Source organism: Tachyglossus aculeatus, chromosome 14 (assembly GCF_015852505.1).
Source record: "Tachyglossus aculeatus isolate mTacAcu1 chromosome 14, mTacAcu1.pri, whole genome shotgun sequence".
NCBI classification, from domain to species: Eukaryota; Metazoa; Chordata; class Mammalia; order Monotremata; family Tachyglossidae; genus Tachyglossus; species Tachyglossus aculeatus.
In genome coordinates, this window is record NC_052079.1 from 49,487,862 (window position 1) to 49,509,842 (window position 21,981).

The 21,981-nt window shown below is 46.6% G+C and overlaps 1 protein-coding gene across 1 annotated transcript in view; it reads right to left on the reverse strand.

Annotated features, from left to right (window-relative positions):
* ANKRD54 (ankyrin repeat domain 54) overlaps positions 1 to 21,981 on the reverse strand; it is a 34,232-nt gene that overhangs the window by 5,954 nt on the left and 6,297 nt on the right. The window contains exons 3-4 of the mRNA XM_038756080.1: positions 18,073 to 18,120; positions 2,094 to 2,192 (exon numbers count right to left, since the gene is read on the reverse strand). Coding sequence (XP_038612008.1) covers positions 2,094 to 2,192; positions 18,073 to 18,120 — 147 coding nt within the window. The remainder of the gene's footprint in view (positions 1 to 2,093; positions 2,193 to 18,072; positions 18,121 to 21,981) is intronic.

A 21,981-nucleotide genomic window follows, 5' to 3' on the forward strand; every position in this document is an offset into this window, starting at 1 on the left:
AGCCTCACCGCACTTGTAATAATAATAATGATGGCATTTATTAAGTGCTTACTGTGCGCACAGCACGGTTCTAAGAGCTGGGGAGGTTACAAAGTGATCAGGCTGTCCCACAGGGGGCTCACAGTCTTAATCCCCATTTTACAGATGAGGTAACTGAGGCACAGAGAAGTTAAGTGACTTGCCCAAAGTCACACCGCTGACAATTGGCAGGGCAGGGATTTGAACCCACAACCTCTGACTCCAAAGCCCGCGCTCTTTCCACGGAGCCATACATTGCCATAATTTATTCATATTAATGTCTCCCCCCGAGACTGTAAACTCGTTGTGGGCAATCTGTTATACTGTACTCTCTCAACCGCGTAGTTCAGTGCTCTGCACACTGTAAGCCCTCAATAAATACAATTGATCGATTGGACATGGAGAGAGGTGACTGAAGGCTATTGTAGGAAGATCAATCCAGCAAGAGTTTGGGAGGGCAGACCAAGTGATGGGAAAACTAGGCGTTTCCTGTGAAGGAACGAAGAGGCAGGGCCAAAGAAAGCTAAAAGTATTTAGCTTATAAAGAAATCTCATTTAGGAGGAAATGTGGTAGCGAGATAAGGGATCGTTCACTCAGCCTAAAGATCTCCATGTTGATTTGACTGAGTCGCTCTTCATTCCCCTCTTAGACTATAAGCTCCTCCTCTGACATTGTCACCGATGTTGTACCCTTTGTGGAGGGTGGAAGGGAGACCAGTTGATTTGTTGACTAAGGTTTGATCTCCAGGGTCAATTAGAGGACTGCGACGGTGGTTGGATGGTGGGCCCATTGCCAAGTGACCACAAAGCCATTAGAGCCGGTAGCCACGTTGTGTCCTTTACGAGCTTGTTGGGGGCAGGGCCGGGGAGAGGACTTGGGGAAAAGCTGTTCCTAGTCAGAAGAGGTGCTCTCACCCTCACACTGTTTTTCGTTGAAAACTGGAAGTGCTCTACAGGCATTCTCTCAGTCTCTTAACTCATCTGGGACGGAAGCAAGGCGAGAGGGAAAAGGAGAGGGAGATGAGATGAGAGAGAGAGGAACTAGTGGGAGGGGGACGGAGGGAGACAGGAAGCAGCAGAGGGGAGATGGGGAGAGGAAGCAGCAGAGGGGAGAGCGGAAGGGAAGGGGAAGCAGAAGAGAGGGATAGAAGAAGCAGTGAAGGAGAGAAGGGAGAGGAAGCAGAAGAGAGAAGAGAGGGAGCGAGAAAGAGCAGAGAAGAGGGAGAGAGAAAGCAGAGAAGAGAGGGAGAGAGCAGAGAAGACGGAGAGGGAGAGCAGAGAGGGAGAGAGAAAGCAGAGAAGAGAGGGAGAGAGGAAGCAGAGGAGAGAAGAGAGGGAGAGAGAAAGCAGAGAAAAAGGGGAAAGAGAAAGCAGAGAAGAGAGGGAAAGAGGAAGCAGAGGAGAGAAGAGAGGGAGAGAGAGCAGAGAAGAGAGGGAGAGAGGAAGCAGGGAAGAGAGGGAGAGAGAGAGACGAGGGAGAGAGGAAGCAGAGAAGAGAGGGAGAAAGAAGAGGGAGAGACGAAGCAGCAGAGAGAAGAAAGGGAGAGAGGAAGCACAGGAGAGAAGAGAGGGAGAGAGAAAGCAGAAGAGAGGGAGAGAGGAAGCAGAGGTGAGTAGAGAGGTAAAGTAGAAGGAATGGAGGGGAGAGGGGAAGGAAGGGAGAAAGGAAGCAGTGGGGAGGAGAGGGAAAAGGAGGAAGAGTGGAAACAGCAAAGGGGAGAGAGGAAGCAACAGAGGGAATAGAGGAAGCAGTGAAGGGGAGACAGGGAGAGAGAAATTAGCTGAGGGGAGAGAGGATGGGTGGGAAAGAAGAAGCAGAGGAGTGAGGAGAGATGGAAGGAGGAAGGGAGAAAAGAAACAGTTTGAGCATTCCCAATAAACTGCTGGATAAGTGGGGGCAAAGAGGGGACGTGGCCCTTCTCAGGGCCCTCAGGAACAGGCCCTGGATTCCCCAGTGCTCTGCCTGTGACTGTGGCCTCCAGGAATGGCCGAGCCCCGGACAGGAATGCTTTTGTCAGCCACGTGGCCGGCCGGCAAGATGTCCCCTCCCCCTCGTCCCCCATTCCGCCACTCACCGATTTGGTCATTGCCATTGCAGGAGGCAAAGTGAAGGGCCGTGCGGCCTTTATCGTCAGCCGCGCAGGGGTCCGCCCCATCCTCCAAGACCTGCTGCACTGGCACCACCGGCGGGAGAGGAGACGGGAGGGTTAGCTGGCAGTGGGTGTCCACCGGCCCCGGGAAGGCGGAGGGGATGAAAGGAGCGGGGAAGGGGGAGGAGAGGGAACGTCCGGGGAAGAAACTGGCAGGAAAAAGGTGGCTTCACTTCGGACTGAAACATTCACCCCAAATTCAGGCCAAGGGGTGTGTAGGTGTGGGCAGCAGGGATCCCTGGAGCCTGGGCCCTGCCTTGGGCAAAGCCCCAGGGAGCCGCAACCTGGACAGTCCTGGCCCAAGGGCTACAGAGCAAATCCATCTAAGATCTGCAAGTGAGAAGCACCAGTTAATCAGTCAATCATATTTACTGGGCACTTACTATGTGCAGAGCACTGTAATAAATGCTTGGGAGAGTACAATAGCACAATAAACAGGTACATTTCCTGTCCACATTGAGCTTACAGTCGTAAGGGGCGTCTGCTCACCCCTTCCTCTCCCTGCAATGCCAGCCAGAGGCGGGGGAAAAATGTACTTCTTCCTCTGTGGGATAACCAGCCTTACCTGCCCAAAACAGGATTCATTCGTTCATTCCAGTGTATTTATTAAGCACTTACTGTATGCACAGCACTGTACTAAGCGCCTGGGAAGGTACGATACGACAAAAAAACAATGACAATCCCCGACCACGGGACTGCCCTCCCTTTCCCCTTCTTTTCTCTCCCAGAGAAAGCTCAGATCCTTTCCCTCGGCTTGTCCCTTGAGAAGCAGGGTGGCCTAGTGGAAAGAGCACGGGCTTGGGAGTTAGAAGACCTGGGTTCTAATCCCGGCTCCGCCGGCTGTCCGCTGTGGGACCTTGGGTAAGTCATTTCAGTTCTCTGTGCCTCAGTTCCCTTATCCGGAAAATGGGGATTATTTAATCACATCTATTGAGTGCTTATTGTGTCTAGAGCACTGAACTACACACTTGCACAATAACAATAAACCGACACGTTTCCTGCCCACAACGAGCTAACAGTCTAGAGACAGGCTTACAGTTCTTCCTTCTACTTAAATTGCGAGCTCCACGGGGGATTTAACCTTGTATCTACCCCAGTGTTTAGAACAGTGCTTGCCACATAGTAAGCACTTGACAAACACCATCATTATCATCATCATTATTATTATTATTATTGTCGTCAATCAGGAGAGTCACTGTCCTTGACTTATCTAGTGTACCTGTATATATGTATATATGTTTGTACATATTTATTACTCTATTTATTTTACTTGTACATATCTATTCTATTTATTTTATTTTGTTAGTATGTTTGGTTTTGTTCTTTGTCTCCCCCTTTTAGACTGTGAACCCACTGTTGGGTAGGGACTGTCTCTATATGTTGCAAACTTGTACTTCCCAAGCGCTTAGTACAGTGCTCTGCACACAGTAAGCGCTCAATAAATACGATTGATTGATTGTGTACGGAGGCTGGGGGGGCAGGGGGTATCTGGCCTATGGATCCAAGCCAGTTTCTAAAGGATGACAGATTAGTGAGTTAAACCTTACCTCCTTCCCTTCCCTGCAGCACCTGTATATATGTTTGTACATATTTATTACTCTAGTTATTTATTTTACTTGTACATATTTCTTCTATTTATTTTATTTTGTTAATATGTTCTGTTTTGTTCTCTGTCTCCCCCCTTCTAGAGTGTGAGCCCACTGTTGGATAGGGACCGTCTCTATATGTTGCCAACTTGGACTTCCCAAGTGTTTAGTACAGTGCTCTGCACACAGTAAGCGCTCAATAAATATGACTGAATGAATGAATGAATCTGGGCCCTCTCTAAATCCGGAGGATTGAGCAGAATTTGGGTTTGGCTCCATTAGCTGGAGTCGTCAAGTCAAAGTCAGAGCCAGTCAAAACGGGCTTCTCGGGCAATGGCTTTGGGGGCTAGCTCAGGAGAAGATATACTATTCTATTTATTTTCTTAATGATGTGCATCTAGCTTTATTTCTATTTATTCTGCCGACTTGACACCTGTCCACATGTTTTGCTTTGTTGTCTGTCTCCCCCTTCTAGACTGTGAGCCCGTTGTTGGGTAGGCACCGTTTCTATATGTTGCCGATTTGTACTTCCCAAGCGCTTAGTGCAGTGCTCTGCGCAAAGTAAGCGCTCAATAAATACTATTGAATGAATGAAAGAGGAGACAATAATAATAACTAGACTGTAAGCTTGTTGTGGGCAGGGAATGTGTCTGTTACATGGTTATATCATACTCTCCCAAGTGCTTGGTACAGTGCTCTGCACGCAGTAAGTGTTCAATAAATGCTATTTGCTGACTGAATTGTTAAGCGCTTACTATGTGCTAGGCACTGTACTAAGGGCTAGGATGGATACGAGCAAATTGGGCTGGATGCAGTCCCGGTACCACATGGGACTCTCGCAGTCTTAATCCCTATTTTAAAGATGAAGGAACTGAGGCCCAGAGAAGTGATGTGACTTGCCCAAGGTCACACAGCAGACAAGTAGCGGAGCCGGCATTAGAACCCAGGTCCCTTTGACTCCCGGATTCATGATCTAGCTACTACTAGGCCACGCTGCTCCTCGACAAACAAACGACAACGTCCGCTGGCACCGCCGCTTGTCGGCTGTGTGACCTTGGGCAAGTCACCTCACTTCTCTGGGCCTCAGTTATCTCATCTGTTAAATGAGAAGCAGTGGGGCTAAATGGAAAGAGCATGGGCTTTGGAGTCAGAGGTCATGGGTTCAAATCCTGGATCTGCCAATTGTCAGCTGGGTGACTTTGGGCAAGTCACTTCACTCTCTGGGCCTCAGTTCCCTCATCTGTAAAATGGGGATTGAGACTGTGAGCCCCCCCGTGGGACAACCTGATCACCTTGTAACCTCCCCAGCGCTTAGAACAGTGCTTTGCACATAGAAAGCGCTTAATAAATGCCATTATTATTATTATTATTATTATTAAAATGGGGACTAAGATGGCAAGCTCCACGTGAGACAGCGACTGCATCCAACCCTACTTGCTTGTATCCACCTCAGCAGTTAATACAGTGCCAGCCACAGAGTAAGTTCTTAACGAATACCATAATTATTTATTATTTATTACATGTAGGCTGGAGGCCAGAGCTGCCCGCCCAAGTGGTTTCTCCTGATAGGGGAAGGGGAGATCAGTCAGCCGGTCTCGCTATAGCCGCCGCAACCTGAACCGAACCCATCGACCGGTGGCGAGAGGAAGAAAATTCTCAGGTTTGAAAGTTCGCCTCTTACTCTGAGACATACAGGTTTGGGGATTGATTTACCACTTCCTCCGCAGCCAGTCTGAGCCAATGCTGTTGAGATACTAAAATAACTTACACCTTATTTGGCCCCTTCACTTAAACGTCAAACCACCCAAGTCTACCCGCTCCCCATTTCCCCACTCCCGACCTCCAGTCTGACTTTTGCTCAAAAGCAGCCTGGCTCAGTGGAAAGAGCCCGGGCTTGGGGGTCAGAGGCCGTGGGTTCGAATCCCGGCTCCACCACTTACCAGCTGTGTGACTTTGGGCAAGTCACTTAACTTCTCTGTGCCTCAGTTACCTCATCTGTAAAATGGGGATTAAGACTGTGAGCCCCTCATGGGACAACCTGATCACCTTGTAACCTCCCCAGTGCTTAGAACAGTGCTTTGCACATAGTAAGTGCTTAATAAATGCCATCATCATCATCATCCCAAAATGTTTTTCTGGTTCAGACACCTCCGCTGGCCAAGGAGCTTGAGTCCCGGGCACGGAATGACCCACTCTGGGAAGCTTTTCATCCAGTTCCTGATTATCCGTGCCAGTGAGGGATGGGATGGCCTGGATGGTGGGACTCCATATATCGTTCCAGTAGTGACCACCAGTTTCAACCTCCCCTCCATCCAACCTTCAACCCAAACTGCTCATTCATTCATTCATTCATTCATTCATTCAATCGTATTTATTGAGTGCTTACTGTGTGCAGAGCACTGTACTAAGCACTTGGGAAGTACAAGTTGGCAACATATAGAGAGGGTCCCTACCCAACAGTGGGCTCACAGTCTAGAAGGGGGGGACAGAGAAAACAAAACAAAACATATTAACAAAATAAAATAAATAGAATATGTACAAGTAAAAAATAAATAGAGTCATAACATTCTCTCTCTCTCTTTTTCTGGTATTTTTTAAAGTGCTAACTATGTGCCAGACACTGTACTAAACGCTGGGGTAGATAATAATAATAATAATGATGGCATTTGTTAAGTGCTTACTATGTGCAAAGCACTGTTCTAAGTGCTGGGGGGGATACAAGGTGATCAAGTTGTCCCACGTGGGGCCTCATAGTCTTAATCCCCATTTTACAGATGAGGGAACTGAGGTTCAGAGAAGTTAAGTGACTTGCCCAAGGTCACACAGCAGACATGTGGCGGAGGAGGGATTTGAACCCATGACCTCTGACTCCAAAGCCCAGGCTCTTTCCACTGAGCCACGCTGCTTCTCTAAGATACAAGCTAACCAGGTTGGTCACAGTCCATGTTCCAAATGGAGCTCACGGTCTTCATCCCCATTTTACAGATGAGGTAACTGAGGCCCAGAGAGCTGAAGTGACTTGCCCAAAGTCACAGAAGACACGTGGTAGAGCGAGGAGTAGAGCCCACGTCTTTCTGATTCCCAGGCCTGGGCCCGATGATGATGATGACGGTGTTTGTTAAGCACTTACTATGTACGAGGCACTGTTCTAAGCGCTGGGGTGGATACAAGGTAATCAGGCTGTTCCATGTGGGGCTCACAGTCTCCATCCCCATTTTACAGATATGGTAACTGAGGCACAGAGAAGTGAAGTGACTTGCCCAAGGTCACAGAGCAGACAAGAGGTTTACCATTGCTGTTATATTGTACTCCTCCAAGCACTTAGTACAGCGCTCTGCACACAGAAAGCCCCTAATATGATTGAATGATAGGTTGGACACAGTCCCTGTCCCTCAATCATTCATTCATTTATTCAATCATATTTATTGAGCGCTTACTGTGTGCAGAGCACTGGACTAAGCGCTTGGGAAGTACAAGTCGGCAACATAGAGAGATGGTCCCTACCCAACAACGGGCTCACAGTCTAGAAGACGGAGACAGACAACAAAACAAAATAGGTAGACAGGTGTCGAAATAGAACAATTAGAATCATAGCTACATGCACATCATTAATCAAATGAGTAGAGTACTAAATATGTATAAGTAAAATAAATAGAGTAATAAATCTGTACAAATATATATATATATACAGGTGCTGTGGGGAGGGGAAGGAGGTAGGGCAGGGGGACGGGGAGGAGGAGAGGAAAAAGGGGGCTCAGTCTGGGAAGGCCTCCTGGAGGAGGTGAGCTCTCCCCACCCTTGAGAGGGCACTGAAAGAGCCCCAACATCAACATCATCAATCGTATTTATTGAGCGCTTACTATGTGCAGAGCACTGTACTAAGCGCTTGGGAAGTACAAATTGGCAACATGTAGAGACAGTCCCTACCCAACAGTGGGCTCACAGTCTAAAAGATGGACTCTAGACTGGAAGCTCACTGTGGGCAGGGAACACGTCCACCAACTCTGTTCTGTTGTACTCTCCCAAGAGCTTAGCACCCAGTATGCGCTAAATAATGACCAACTGACTCCTACTGCCCTCCCCCGAGCGCTTAGTACAGTGCTCGGCAGTAGAGCAGGTGCTCAATAAATACTGTTGACTGACTGTCAGTAGACTCTATTGAAGGAGGCAGTCAATGGACTGGACGGCTCTGGGGCAGGGAGAACAACTGAGAATAATAATAATAATAATGATGGCATTTGTTAAGCGCTTACTATGTGCAAAGCACTGTTCAAAGCGCTGGGGGGGGGATACAAGGTGATCAGGTTGTCCCATGGGGGGGGCTCACAGTCTTAATCCTCATTTTACAGATGAGGTAAGTGAGGCTCAGAGAAGTTAAGTGACTTGCCCAGGCGTGTGCTCTATCCACTAAACCATGCCGCTTCTCTAATCCCAGGTTTTAATCCCAGCTCCGCCGCTGGTCTGCTGTGTGACCTTAGACAAGTCACATCACTTCTCTGGGCCTCGGTTGCCTCATCTATAAAATGGGGATTGACTGCAAGCCTCATGTGGGACATGGACTGTGTCCATCCCGATTAGCTTTTATCTACACTTAGTATAATGCCTGGCACCATATTATTAAAATATATAATATTAATATATTATACTTTATATTTTAATATATTTTGATATATAAAAATATCAAAAATATAAGTGGCAAATATTTAAAAAATAGTATTGATTGTCACCCATGGGCAAAATGCTGCAAATGCTCTTGCAAATGCTTGGTGGAGTTTGTAGGTGTAATAATAATAATAATAATAATAGTATTTGTTAAGCACTTACTATGTGCCAGGCACTGTACTAAGCGCTGGGGTAGATACAAGCAAATCTAGTTGGACACAGTCCCTGTTCCACATGGGGCTCACAGTCTTAATCCCCATTTTTCAGAGGAGGGAACTGAGGCACAGGGAAGTGAAGTGACTTGCCCGAGGTCACACAGCAGACAAGTGGCGGAACCAGGATAAGAACTCAGGTCCTTCTGATTCCCAGGCCTGTGCTCTATCTGCTGGGCCACACTGCAGCCCTGAGGGATAATCTATTTATTTATTTTACTTGTACATATGTATTCAACTGATTTTATTTTAATATGTTTTGTTTTGTTTTGTTGTCTGTCTCCCCCTTCTAGACTGTGAGCCTGCTGTTGGGTAGGGACCGTCTCTCTATGTTGCCAACTTGTACTTCCCAAGCGCTTAGTCCAGTGCTCTGCACACAGTAAGCGCTCAATAAATATGATTGAATGAATTGAATGAATGAATGAATCGTGCGTATTTATTACTCTATTTATTTTACTTGTACATATTTATTCTATTTATTTTATTTTGTTAACTTGTTTTGTTGTCTGTCTCCCCCTTCTAGACTGTGAGCCCACGCTGCCGGATAGGGACCGTCTATGTTGCCGACTTGCACTTCCCAAGCGCTTAGTACAGTGCTCTGCACACAGTAAGCGCTCAATAAATACGATTGAATGAATGAATGAATAATAATGTTGGTATTTGTTAAGCGCTATGTGCCAAGCACTGTTTTAAGCGCTGGGGTAGATACAAGGAAATCAGGTTAACCCACGTGGGGCTCACAGTCTTCATCCCCATTTAACAGAAGAGGGAATGGAGGCCTAGAGAAGTTAAGTGACTCGCCCAAGGTCACCCAAGTGGAAGAGCCGGGATTTGAACCCACGGCCCCGACTTCGGGCGTGTCTTATGAGCCGGTGGCTCCCTGCCCAAAGGGAGCCGTGGGGACAACACCACTCCTTTGCCTGCTCGCCAATGCAGCTCACCCGTGCTTTGGAGTCGGAGGTCATGGGTTCGAATTCCGGCTCTGCCAATTGTCAGCTGTGTGACTTTGGGCAAGTCACTTCACTTCTCTGGGCCTCAGTTCCCTCATCTGGAAAATGGGGATTGTGAGCCCCCCGTGGGACAACCTGATCACCTTGTAACCTCCCCAGCGCTTAGAACAGTGCTTTGCACATAGTAAGCGCTTAATAAATGCCACTATTATTATTATTATTACAAATCAAAAGCAGCCAGGACAATCGGCATCTTCCGCATCTCCTGACTCGGTGGTCTGCCGTTCTATCAGAAAAGGAAATGAAATTTGTCTGGCAAATTTCCTCCCCACAAAACCTTGTGGCTTAGGTCCAGGTAACTACGGTCTTCCACCCGGTGGCAAATGTTTAATCGTCTCCTGTTTTTTTTTGTTTTTCTATGCCATTTCTGAAGGATTTACTATGTACCAGGCACCCTGCTAAGCGCCGAGGCAGGTTCGGGATAATCGGGTTGGACACAGTCCCTGTCCCCATTTGACAGATGAGGTAACTGAGGCTCAGAGGAGGGAAGTGACTTGCCCAAGGCCACACAATAGACATCTGGCAGAACCGGGATCAGACCCCAGGCCCTTCTAGTTTCTCCCACGTTACTGAGGTTGAGCCGCTGGGTCCCTGGCTCAGAGAAGCAGCGTGGCTTAGTGGACAGAGCACAGCCTTGGGAGTCAGAGGACGTGGGTTCTAATCCTGGCTCCGCCACTTGTCTGCTGTGTGGCCTTGGGCAAGCCATTTAACTTCTCTGTGCCTCAGTTACCTCATCCGTAAAATGGGGATTAAGACTGTAAGCCCCATGTCGGACAACCTGATTACTCTGTATCTACCCCAGTGCTTAGAACAGTGTTTGGCACATAGTAAGCGCTTAACAAATACTAACATTATTATTACTATTAATAGCCAGAGGCACGATTTTCCCCTTTTAAGAGACGGAAACTATATTTGCCAATGTCCGATCCTCAGGGTCTTTTCTTTTTTAAAGCATTTTTCTTTTTTTCTAAAGTCTTTTCTTTTTTCTTAAGCACTTACCGTTTACCAAGCATTGCACTATGCACTGCGATAGATACAACTAATTGGGTTGGACACATTTCATATAATAATAATAATTATTATTATAGTAGTTGTTAAGGACTTGCTGTGTGCCAAACACTGTTCTAAGGGCTGGGGTAGATACAAGTTAATCAGGTTAGACACAGTTCCTGTCCCACATGGGCCTCGCAGTCTTCAGCCCCATTTTACAGATGAGGTAACTAAGGCTCAGAGAAGCGAAGTGACTTGCCCAGGGCCACACAGCAGACAAGTGGCAGAGTCGGGATTAGACCCATTTTACTCCAGGCCTGTGTTCTATCCACTAGGCCAGGCTGCTTCCCTATTTCTGTCCTTCTGTGAGTTCTCCAAACTTCCAGCAGCCTTCCTCTACTTTTGGCCCTTGGAAATCGTGCCTGACGTAATCCAAAACCTACTTGCCAATAATTATACTAATTATGGTATTTGTTAAGCTCTTATTACGTGTCTAGCACTGTTCTAAGCGCTGGAGTAGTTACAAGTTAACCGTGGGTTCAAATCCCAGCTCTGCCACTTGTCAGCTGTGTGACTTTGGGCAAGTCACTTAACTTCTCTGTGCCCCAGTTACCTCATCTGGAAAATGAGGATTAAGACTGGGAGCCCCCCGTGGGACAACCTGATCACCTTGTAAGCTCCCCAGTGCTTAGAACAGTGCTTTGCACATAGTAAGCGCTTAATAAATGCCATTGTGATATACAGTCCATGTCCCAAATGGGGCTCACAGTAAAAGTAGGAGGGAGAACAGGTGTTGAATCCCCACTTTACAAAGGAGGAAACAGAGGCTCAGAGAAGTGGAGTGACTTGCCCAAGGTCACTGAGCAGGCAAGAAGCAGAGCCGGGATTAGAACCCAGGGCCCCTGATTCCCAGGCCCATGTTCTTTCCCCTAAGGCAGTGTTGTTTCATTTGCCAAACCTAAGAGTTGCTGAAGTGAGTTTATAATAAATAAATAATCAGGATATTTGTTAAGTGCTTACTATGTGCCAGGCACTTTACTAAGCGCTGGGGAGGATATAAGCAAATAGGGCTGGATACAGCCGTCTCACATGAGGCTCTCAGTCTTAATCCCCATTTTACAGATGAGGGAATTGAGACACAGTAGCTTGCCCAAGGTCACAGAGCAGACAAGTGGCGGAGCTGGGATTAGAACCCAGGCCCACGCTCTATCCACTAGGCTACGCTGCTTCTCTACACGTCAAGAGCTTAACAATTATCACTATTATTATTATTATTACTATTATTGTTATTAGACAGGTTTTGAGTTCCAATGGGTTGAAGTCTGCTTTTTCCACTTCTCACCTTTCCATGTAGTCTGAGTTACCAGTCTTAAATTCTAAATTCTTAGAAGGCCTGGGCCAGCCCCACTGAATTCATTCATTCATTCAATCGTATTTATTGAGTGCTTACTGAGTGCAGAGCACTGTACTAGGCACTTGGGAAGCACCTTGGCAACATATAGAGACAGTCCCTACCCAACAACAGTCTAGAAGAATTCAAGAATTCAACTTCTACACTGCCCAGTCCTGAGCTATATTTTGAAAGCGTTCAACACCTTCATACTGGTGATCACAATGGTGGGGGAAAAATTTCTGTTGCCAAAAAAACCCCCACCCCCAAACTCACCGACTCTGCTGCTTCCTGAATCTACGAGACTTCAAAGCCCTTTTTTTTTTAACCAAATTATTTCTGGCAGGAAGCACGCGACTCAGTTTCCGAAATGGCGCTGGGAGAAGCCACTAGGGAAACAGACAACTCTCAATCAAGTCTTCTAAACTGTGAGCCCGCTGTTGGGTAGGGACTGTCTCTGTATGTTGCCAGCTTGCACTTCCCAAGCGCTTAGTACAGTGCTCTGCACACAGTAAGCGCTCAATAAACACGATTGAATGAATGAATGAATGATTCAGAGGCCGAGTATTCAGTGCGTGGATTATTCATGCCTCTTGCTTCCTTTCTTCCATCCTCCTATTGGGCTCAGATATCTCAATGCTCATTTATCTCTTTCACCAGTGAGGAAATAAAACCTAAACCTTCCCAACTGGATCCATGTGACCAGCTCTGGACATAGTTTTGGCAGTGTATGAAGTTGGAACAGTCGGCTAAAGTGGGATTTTTGCATCCCTGTAGTAATACTAAAAATAGTAATAATACCAAGCACTACGCTGAGCAATAGGGTAGCTAGAAGACAATTAGATCAGACCTAGGGCCTGTCACGCACAAGGCATACTACTGAAGTGGGAGAGAGAATTTTATACTCGTTGAACAGATGAGGAAACTGAGGCCCAGGGAAGTTAAGTCACTTGTCCAAGGTCACACAGCAGGCAAGTGGCGAAGCTAGGACTCAAACTGGGGTCTCCAGTCTCCCAGGACTATGCTCTTTCCGTTGAGCTGCTTGGCATTCACTTGGGTTTTCCCAAGGTTGCATCTCTAAAATCCAGGTAGATTCTTATTACCTGTGATTTCCCTAGCCCCCATCTCTATAGAAAATTATGAATAATAATAATGGCATTTGTTGAGTGCTTACCACGTACCAGGCGCTGGGATGGATACGACCAAATCGGGTTGGACACGGGCCATGTCCCTCTTGGGGCTCACGGTTTCATTCCCCATTTTACAGGCGAGGTAACTGAAGCACAGAGAAGTGAAGCGACTTGCCCAGGGTCACACAGCAGACAAGTGGTTGAGCCGGGATTAGAACTCATGAACTTCTGAGTACCAGGCCCGTGAGAGTTGGCTGCAATTTCGGTCCTGTAACCAGCTAAGGTAAATGCCAGAAATTATTTGCCAAAAGTCTTAAATCAATCAATCGTATTTATTGAGCGCTTACTGTGTGCAGAGCACTGTACTAAGCGCTTGGGAAGTACAAGTTGGCAACATAGAGAGACGGTCCCTACCCAACAGTGGGCTCACAGTCTAAAAGGGGGAGACAGAGAACAGAACCAAACATACTAACAAAATAAAATAAATAGAATAGATATGTACAAGTAAAATAAATAAATAGAATAATAAATATGTACAAACATATATACATATATACAGGTGCTGTGGGGAAGGGAAGTCATTTTAACGTCATTTAATTAGGGTAATTAGGGTAGACAGATGAATTCCACTTCATTTATTCTAAACCAGTCTGACACATCTCAGCAATCGTGGATAGAGCGTGGGACAGGGAGTCGGAAAGACCTGTGTTCTAATCCCAGCTCCACCACTTGTCTGCTGTGTGACCTTGGGCAAGTCACTTAACTTCTCTGTGCCTCGGTTACCTCATCTGTAAAACATGGGGATTAAGTGTGTGAGCCCCATGTGGGACAGGGACTGTGTCTAACTTGATACCCTGTATCTGCCCCAGCGCTTAGAACAGTACTTGACACATAGTAAAGCACTTAACAAATACCATCTTTTTTTCCCCCCCTGATTAGTTCCCAGCACTCCAAGTTGCACAAACCTACTAAAAATCTCCAGTAGTTATAGTTACGTACTTATGTACCCACCTTGGACACTCTTGTATATACACTATTCAACTAAACATTCGATTATTTCCTCTGTTAACTATACTTGTAAATATTTTCACATCTGCACCCCCCCGTTACAGGATAAATTATTTTTGGTAGAGAATGTGGTCATTTGCTGTTGTGTATTTCCCAAGAGCTTAGTACAGTGATTTACTCCCACCGGATGCTGAAATGCTAAATCTTTTTCTACTTCTACGACTCCTTCGGTTGTAACCAAACATTTATCTTAATCATTCCAATATCCTGTCCGTCATCCTGTAAATCATTAAGGTGGCCTTTAAGCTGCTGAGAATGCTGATATCTAAAAAGCTGGTAAAGAAGTCAGCAGGTGATGGTAGATTGACTAGACTTTTAGACTGTGAGCCCGTTGTTGGGTGGGGACCGTCTCTAAACGTTGCCAACTTGTACTTCCCAAGCGCTTAGTACAGTGCTCTGCACACAGTAAGTGCTCAATAAATACGACTGAATGAATGAATTGAGGCACCGGACTTATTACCACCGAAAAGCCAACCATAAATGCCTACATACATCTGAGAGGTAAGTAGCAAAAACCTGGGTTCTAATTCCAGTTCTGCCCGTTGCCTGCTGTGTGACCTTGGGCAAGTCACTTCACTTCACTGTGCCTCAAGTTTCCTCATCTCTAAAGTGGGGATTTTCCCCTCCCCTTTAGGCTGTGAGCCCCATGTGGGAAAGGGACTGTGTTCAACTGATGATCTTGCATCTACTCATCATCAATCGTATTTATTGAGCGCTTACTATGTGCAGAGCACTGTACTAAGCGCTTGGGAAGTACAAATTGGCAACATATAGAGACAGTCCCTACCCAGTGCTTGAAACATACAGCTTTAGCACAATAATGCTTAGCATACAATAAGCACTCAATAAATACTATTTATTATTATTATTATATTATTATTATAATATTATTATTATTAGTAATAATAACTACCCAGAGTGCCTGTCTTGTATCCCCTTATGCAGAACTTTGATACTTTCTGGTGTCTGGCAGAATAATTTTTCCATAGTGAGTTCAAAGTCTTGTGGCTCAGTTGAAAGGGCACAGACTTTGGAGTCAGACATCGTGGGTTTAAATCCCGGCTCTGCCAACTGTCAGCTGTGTGACTTTGGGCAAGTCACTTCACTTCTCTGTGCCTCAGGTATCTCATCGGTAAAATGGGGATTAAGACCACCTTGTGAGAAGGTGAGAAGCAGCGTGGCTCAGTGGAAAGAGCACGGGCTTTGGAGTCAGAGGTCATGGGTTCAAATCCTGACTCCACAAATCGTCAGCTGTGTGACTTTGGGCAATCACTCAACTTCTCTGTGCCTCAGTGGCCTCATCTGTAAAATGGGGATGAAGACTGTGAGCCCCCTGTGGGACAACCTGATCACCTTGTAACCTCCCCAGCGCTCAGAACAGTGCTTTGCACATAGTAAGTGCTTAATAAATGCCATTATTATTATTATTATTATTATTGTAACCTCCCCAGCACTTAGAACAGTGCTTTGCACATAGTAAGCGCTTAATAAATGCTATTATTATTATTATGGCATTGCCTTCAACCAAGGCAGAAGCTGATGGGTCACTTTCATCTCTGCCAAGGACAGACGACAATGCTTGGCCCTCTTCCCTTCTTCTCCCCCAAGAAACTACATCTTAAGCTCTGGAAAGTCCCAGCTCCTCAGAAAAGGGATGATTATTCTGGCATCAGATAACGTGCCTATAACTCTTTGTGTTTCAATTAAGGTGCTAGGTAAATATAATCACTCCTGTATCAATAACCTTTGCCACGCACGCCTACAGAAGAGAAAAAAATTTCAAGCTCAAACTAAAATTCTCTCTTGAACCAACCGTTTCCACGGCCCCAGCCTCCAAGGCCCCTGGACAATCCAGAATTTTGATAATTTGCGCTTAATCGATACACCGAAAAACAGTTGAAGCTGCTGGGGACTGCTTTGGTCATGTTTCCAACGCAGAAATAGGTGAAGAGACAAATAGAGAAAATGTGAGTTGTTTCCTAGCTGCCCAGCACATAAATCCAAATTAGAAATCCACAAAATCTGCCTTTCGCTCCTGGAAGTAGCAAACGGATGAATATAACTGGCATTCGTCTCTCTTACCCTAATATAAATTATTACATCTCTAGGTATAACTGTTCTATCACTTTCGTTAGGAGAGTAACTATTTGCAGGGCTGATTTACAGTGGAGAGAGCCCAAGCCTGGGAGTCAGAGGTCATGGGTTCTAATCCCGGCTTCGCCACATAATAATAATAATAATAATGGCATTTATTAAGCGCTTACTATGTGCAAAGCACTGTTCTAAGCGCTGGGGAGGTTACAAGGTGATCAGGTTGTCCCACATGGGGCTCCCAGTCAATCCCCATTGTACAGATGAGGGAACTGAGGCCCAGAGAAGTGAAGTGACTTGCCAAAAGTCCCACAGCTGACAATTGGCGGAGGCGGGATTTGAACCCATGACCTCTGACTCCAAAGCCCGTGCGCTTTCCACTGAGCCATGCTGCTTCTCACATCTGCTGTGTGACCTTGGGCAAGTCACTTCACTTCTCTGAGCCTCAGTGACCTCATCTGTAAAATGGGGATTGAGACTGTGAGCCCCACGTCGGACAACCTGATCACCTTATATGCCCCCCGGCGCTTAGAACAGTGCTTCGCACATAGTAAGCGCTTTTCTAATTCCTAATTCTAATTCTGGCTCCCCTCCTCCCCCTCTCCATCCCCCCCGCCTTACCTCCTTCCCTTCCCCACAGCACCTATATATATGTATATATGTTTGTACGTATTTATTACTCTATTTATTTATTTTACTTGTACATATTTATTTTATTCTGTTAATATGTTTTGTTCTTTCTCTGTCTCCCCCTTCTAGACTGTGAGCCCACTGTTGGGTAGGGACTGTCTCTATATGTTGCCACCTTGTACTTCCCAAGCGCTTAGTACAGTGCTCTGCACACAGTAAGCGCTCAATAAATACAATTGAATGAATGAATTTGCCTGCTTTGTGACCTTGGGCAAGTCACTTCACTTCTCTGTGCCTCAGCTGCTCATCTCTAAAATGGGGATTAAGGCTGTGAGCCCCATGTGGGACATGGACTGTGTCCAAACTGATCAGCTTGTATGTACCCCAGTGCTTAGAGCCATAATACCATTTATTAAAAAGCAGTGGTTCATTCATTCATTCAATCGTATTTATTGAGCGCTTACTGTGTGCAGAGCACTGCACTAAGCGCTTGGGAAGTCCAAGTAGGCAACATATAGAGACGGTCCCTACCCAACAGTGGGCTCACAGTCTAGAAGGTTGTAACATAGGGACCTTCAATGGTAACATAGGGACCTCCCTAAGAAAGCCTCCTATTCATTCATTCATAGGAGGCCTTCCCAGACTGAGCCCCTTCCTTCCTCTCCCCCTCGTCCCCCTCTCCATCCCCCCCATCTTACCTCCTTCGCTTCCCCACAGCACCTGTATATATGTACATATGTTTGTACATATTTATTACTCTATTTATTTATTTATTTATTTTACTTGTACATATCTATCCTATTTATTTTATTTTGTTACTATGTTTGGTTTTGTTCTCTGTCTCCCCCTTTTAGACTGTGAGCCCACTGTTGGGTAGGGACTGTCTCTATATGTTGCCAATTTGTACTTCCCAAGCGCTTAGTACAGTGCTCTGCACATAGTAAGCGCTCAATAAATACGATTGATGATGATGATTCAATGATATTTATTGAGCACTTACTGTGTGCAGAGCACTGCACTAAGCGCTTGGGAAGTACAAGTTGGCTACATATAGAGACGGTCCCTGCCCAACAGTAGGCTCACAGTCTAGAAGACTATTCAGTTGCTTTTCCATGTCGCCACTGGGAAATCTTACCTGTTTCTAAGTCATTTGCATTGGCAGCCTCTCTCAATCTTTTCAGAGCTGTAGATAGAGAAAGAGTGCAAGTGTTACAGAAACGGCTCAGAGAGAAGGTATAAAGAAAGACAGTTGGTCTCTTATTTGACCTTCTCCCCAGTCTCATGAGAACCCGAAGAGCCCCCTTGTTCCTCTCCTCCTCCCCATCGCCCCCTCACCCTATCTCCTTCCCCTCCCCACAGCACTTGTATATTTGTACAGATTTATTACTCTATTTATTTGACTTGTACTTATTTACTACTCTACTTAATAATAATAATGATAATGATGGCATTTATTAAGCGCTTACTATGTGCAAAGCACTGTTCTAAGTGCCGGGGAGGTTACAAGGTGATCAGGTTGTCCCACGGTCACAGCCTTCATCCCCATTTTACAGATGAGGTAACAGGCACAGAGAATCAATCAATCGTATTTACTGAGCACTTACTGTGTGCAGAGCACTGTACTAAGCACTTAAGTAAAGAGGAAGGGAAGCCAAAAAGTTGGTTTGCGGAAGTTGGTCCGCCCGGAGTAAGAAGTCCCGCTGCAGGACCGATTTGGGTAGGGGGCCATTTCCAAGGGGCTTTAACAGTCCGGACCCCCAACACATGATTTTCCAAAGATGTTCTCGAATTCCCCTATAATAATAATAATGATGGCATTTATTAAGTAAAGAGACTTGCCCAAAGTCACACAGCTGACAATTGGCGGAGCCGGGATTTGAACCCATAATAATAATAATAATAATGACGGTATTTGTTAAGCGCTTACTATGTGCAAAGCACTGTTCTAAGCGCCGGGGAGGTTACAAGGTGATCAGGTTGTCCCACGGGGGGCTCACAGTCTTCATCTCCATTTTACAGATAAGGTAACTGAGGCACAGAGAAGTGAAGTGACTTTCCCAAAGTCACACAGCTGACAATTGGCAGAACCGGGATTTGAACCCATAATAATAATAATGCTGGTATTTGTTAAGCGCTTACTATGTGCAAAGCACTGTTCTAAGCACTGGGGGGATACAAGGTGATCAGGTTGTCCCACAGAGAAGTGAAGTGACTTGTCCAAAGTCACACAGCTGACAATTGGCGGAGCCGGGATTGGAACCCACGACCCCTGACTCCAAAGCCCGGGCTCTTTCCGCTAAGCCATGCTGCTTCTCTACTTATTTTATTAATGATGTGCAAATAATTATAATTCTATTTATTCTAACGGTTTAGACACCTGTCTACCTGTTTTGTTTTGTTGTCTGCCTCCCCCTTCTAGACTGTGAACCCGTTGTTGGGACCTATATGTTGCTGAATTGTACTTCCCAAGCGCTTAGCACAGTGCCCTGCACACAGTAAGCGCTCAATAAATACGACTGAATGCATGAATGAACATCACCCCAGGAGAACCATCAGGGAGAATGACAGATTTTCCCTGGAGACTTGGAGAAAAACTTGAAATATTTCCTTCACCAAACTCTCACCCTCTGCCCCTTCTGTCTGATCCAAAAAACTACCCAAGTAAGTTCCTGGAAGCTCAGAGATCACGTCCAGAGGCAGATTCTTTCATTCAATCGTATTTACTGAGCGCTTCCTGTGTGCAGAGCACTGTACTAAGCGCTTGGAAAGTACAATTCGGCAACTGAGACAGTCCCTACCCAACAATGGGCTCACGGGCTAGAAGGGGGAGACAGACCACAAAACAAGTAGGCATCAATACCATCAAAACAGATAAATAGAATTATAGCTAGATGCCTGAGGGCAATCAGTACAGTGCTCTGCACACAGTAAGCGCTCAATAAATATGATTGAATGAATGAATCAAACAATCCGATCCAACCTTAAGGTCAGCTGTGTGACTTTGGGCAAGTCACTTAGCTTCTCTGGGCCTCAGCTACCTCGTCTGTAAAATGGGGATTAAGACTGTGAGCCCCCCCACCGAGGGACAACCTGATCACCTTGTAACCTCCACAGCGCTTACAACAGTGCTTTGCACATAGTAAGCACTTAATAAATGCCATAAAAAAATAAATAAATAGATAAAATAAATAAAAAAAGGTTCATCTCGGGCCCCTGAAGGGAACTGGGGAAAAATACACACTGGAAGGGAAGCCAAAAAGTTGGTTTGCGGAAGTTGGTCCGCCCGGAGTAAGAAGTCCCGCTGCAGGATCGATTTGGGTAGGGGGCCATTTCCAAGGGGCTTTAACAGTCCGGACCCCCAACACATGATTTTCCAAAGATGTTCTCGAATTCCCCTATAATAATAATAATGATGGCATTTATTAAGCGCTTACTATGTTCAAAGCACCGTTCTAAGCGCTGGTTACAAGGTGATGAGGTTGTCCCACATGGGGCTCACAGTCTTAATCCCCATTTTCCAGATGAGGTAACTGAGGCCCAGAGAAGTGAAGTGACTTGCCCAAAGTCACCCAGCTGACAAGTGGCGGGGCTGGGATTCGAACCCGTGACCTCTGACTCCAAAGCCCGGGCTCTTTCCACTGAGCCACGCTGCTTCTCTATGCTTCTTTTTCCGCAGGGCCCTTCCCCAGCAGATCTCCTGGGTCTCAGTTTTCTCAGACATAGTCTGTGATTCCATTTAATCCGAGACCCGCAGGGATCTCTTACCGGATTTCTCCTCAGGATTCCTATGATCCCGCGGATCCTCCCAGGACAGCTTTCAGTGCTTCACTCCCCCCTTTTTAAAATGGTATTTGTTAAGCACTTCCTATGTGCCAGGCACTGTACTAAGCGCTGGGGTAGATACGAGTTAATCAGTTCGACACCGTCCCTGTCCCACATGGGGCTCACGGTCTTCATCCCCATTGTACGGATGAGAGAACTGAGGGCCAGAGAAGTGAAGTGATTTGCCCAGGGTCACACAGCAGACAGCTGGAGGAGCCGGGATTAGAACCCAGGTCCTTCTGCCTCCCAAGCCCGTGCTCTTTCATTCACTTAATTGTATTTACTGAGCACTTACTGTGTGCAGAGCACTGCACTAACAGCTCGGGAGAGTACAATGTAACAATAAATAGAGAATAAATAAAAATAATAGAGAAGCAGCGTGGCTTAGTGGCAGGACCACAGGCTTGGGGGGGGGGGGGGTCAAAGGACATGGGTTCTAATCCTGGCTCCGTCACTTGTCTGCTGGGTGACCTTGGGCAAGCCACTTCACTTCTCTGTGCCTCAGTTTCCCCGGGACCTCCCCGGTGCCTCTGTTTGCCCGGGCTGTCCCTGGCGCCTCAGTTTCCCCCAAGATCTCCCCGGTGCCTCAGTATCCTCGGGCTGTCCCCGGTGCCTGTTGCCCCTGGATCTCCCCGGTGCCTGTTTCCCCCAACATCTCCCCGGTGCCTGTTTTCCAGGGACCTTCCCGGCGCCTCAGTATCCCCGGGCTGTCCCCCGTACCTCAGTTTACCCGAGCTGTCCCCGGTGCCTGTTTTCCCCAACATCTTCCCAGTCCCTCCGTTTCCCCAACATCTCCCCAGTGCCTCAGTTTCCCCCAACATCTCCCCAGTGCCTGTTTCCCCCAACATCTCTCCAGTGCCTCAGTTTCTCCCATCGCCCCGTGCCTCAGTTTCCCTCAACATCTCCCCAGTCCCTCCGTTTCCCCAACATCTTTCCAGTGCCTCAGTTTCCCCCAACATCTCCCCAGTGCCTGATTCCCCCAACATCTCTCCAGTGCCTCCGTTTCCCCCAACATCTCTCCAGTCCCTCCGTTTCCCCCATCTTCCCAGTCCCTCCGTTTCCCCAACATCTCCCCAGTGCCTCAGTTTCCCCCAACATCTCCCCAGTGCCTCAGTTTCCCCCAACATCTCTCCAGTCCCTCCGTTTCCCCCATCTCCCCAGTCCCTCCGTTTCCCCAAAATCTTTCCAGTGCCTCAGTCTCCCCCAACATCTCCCCAGTGCC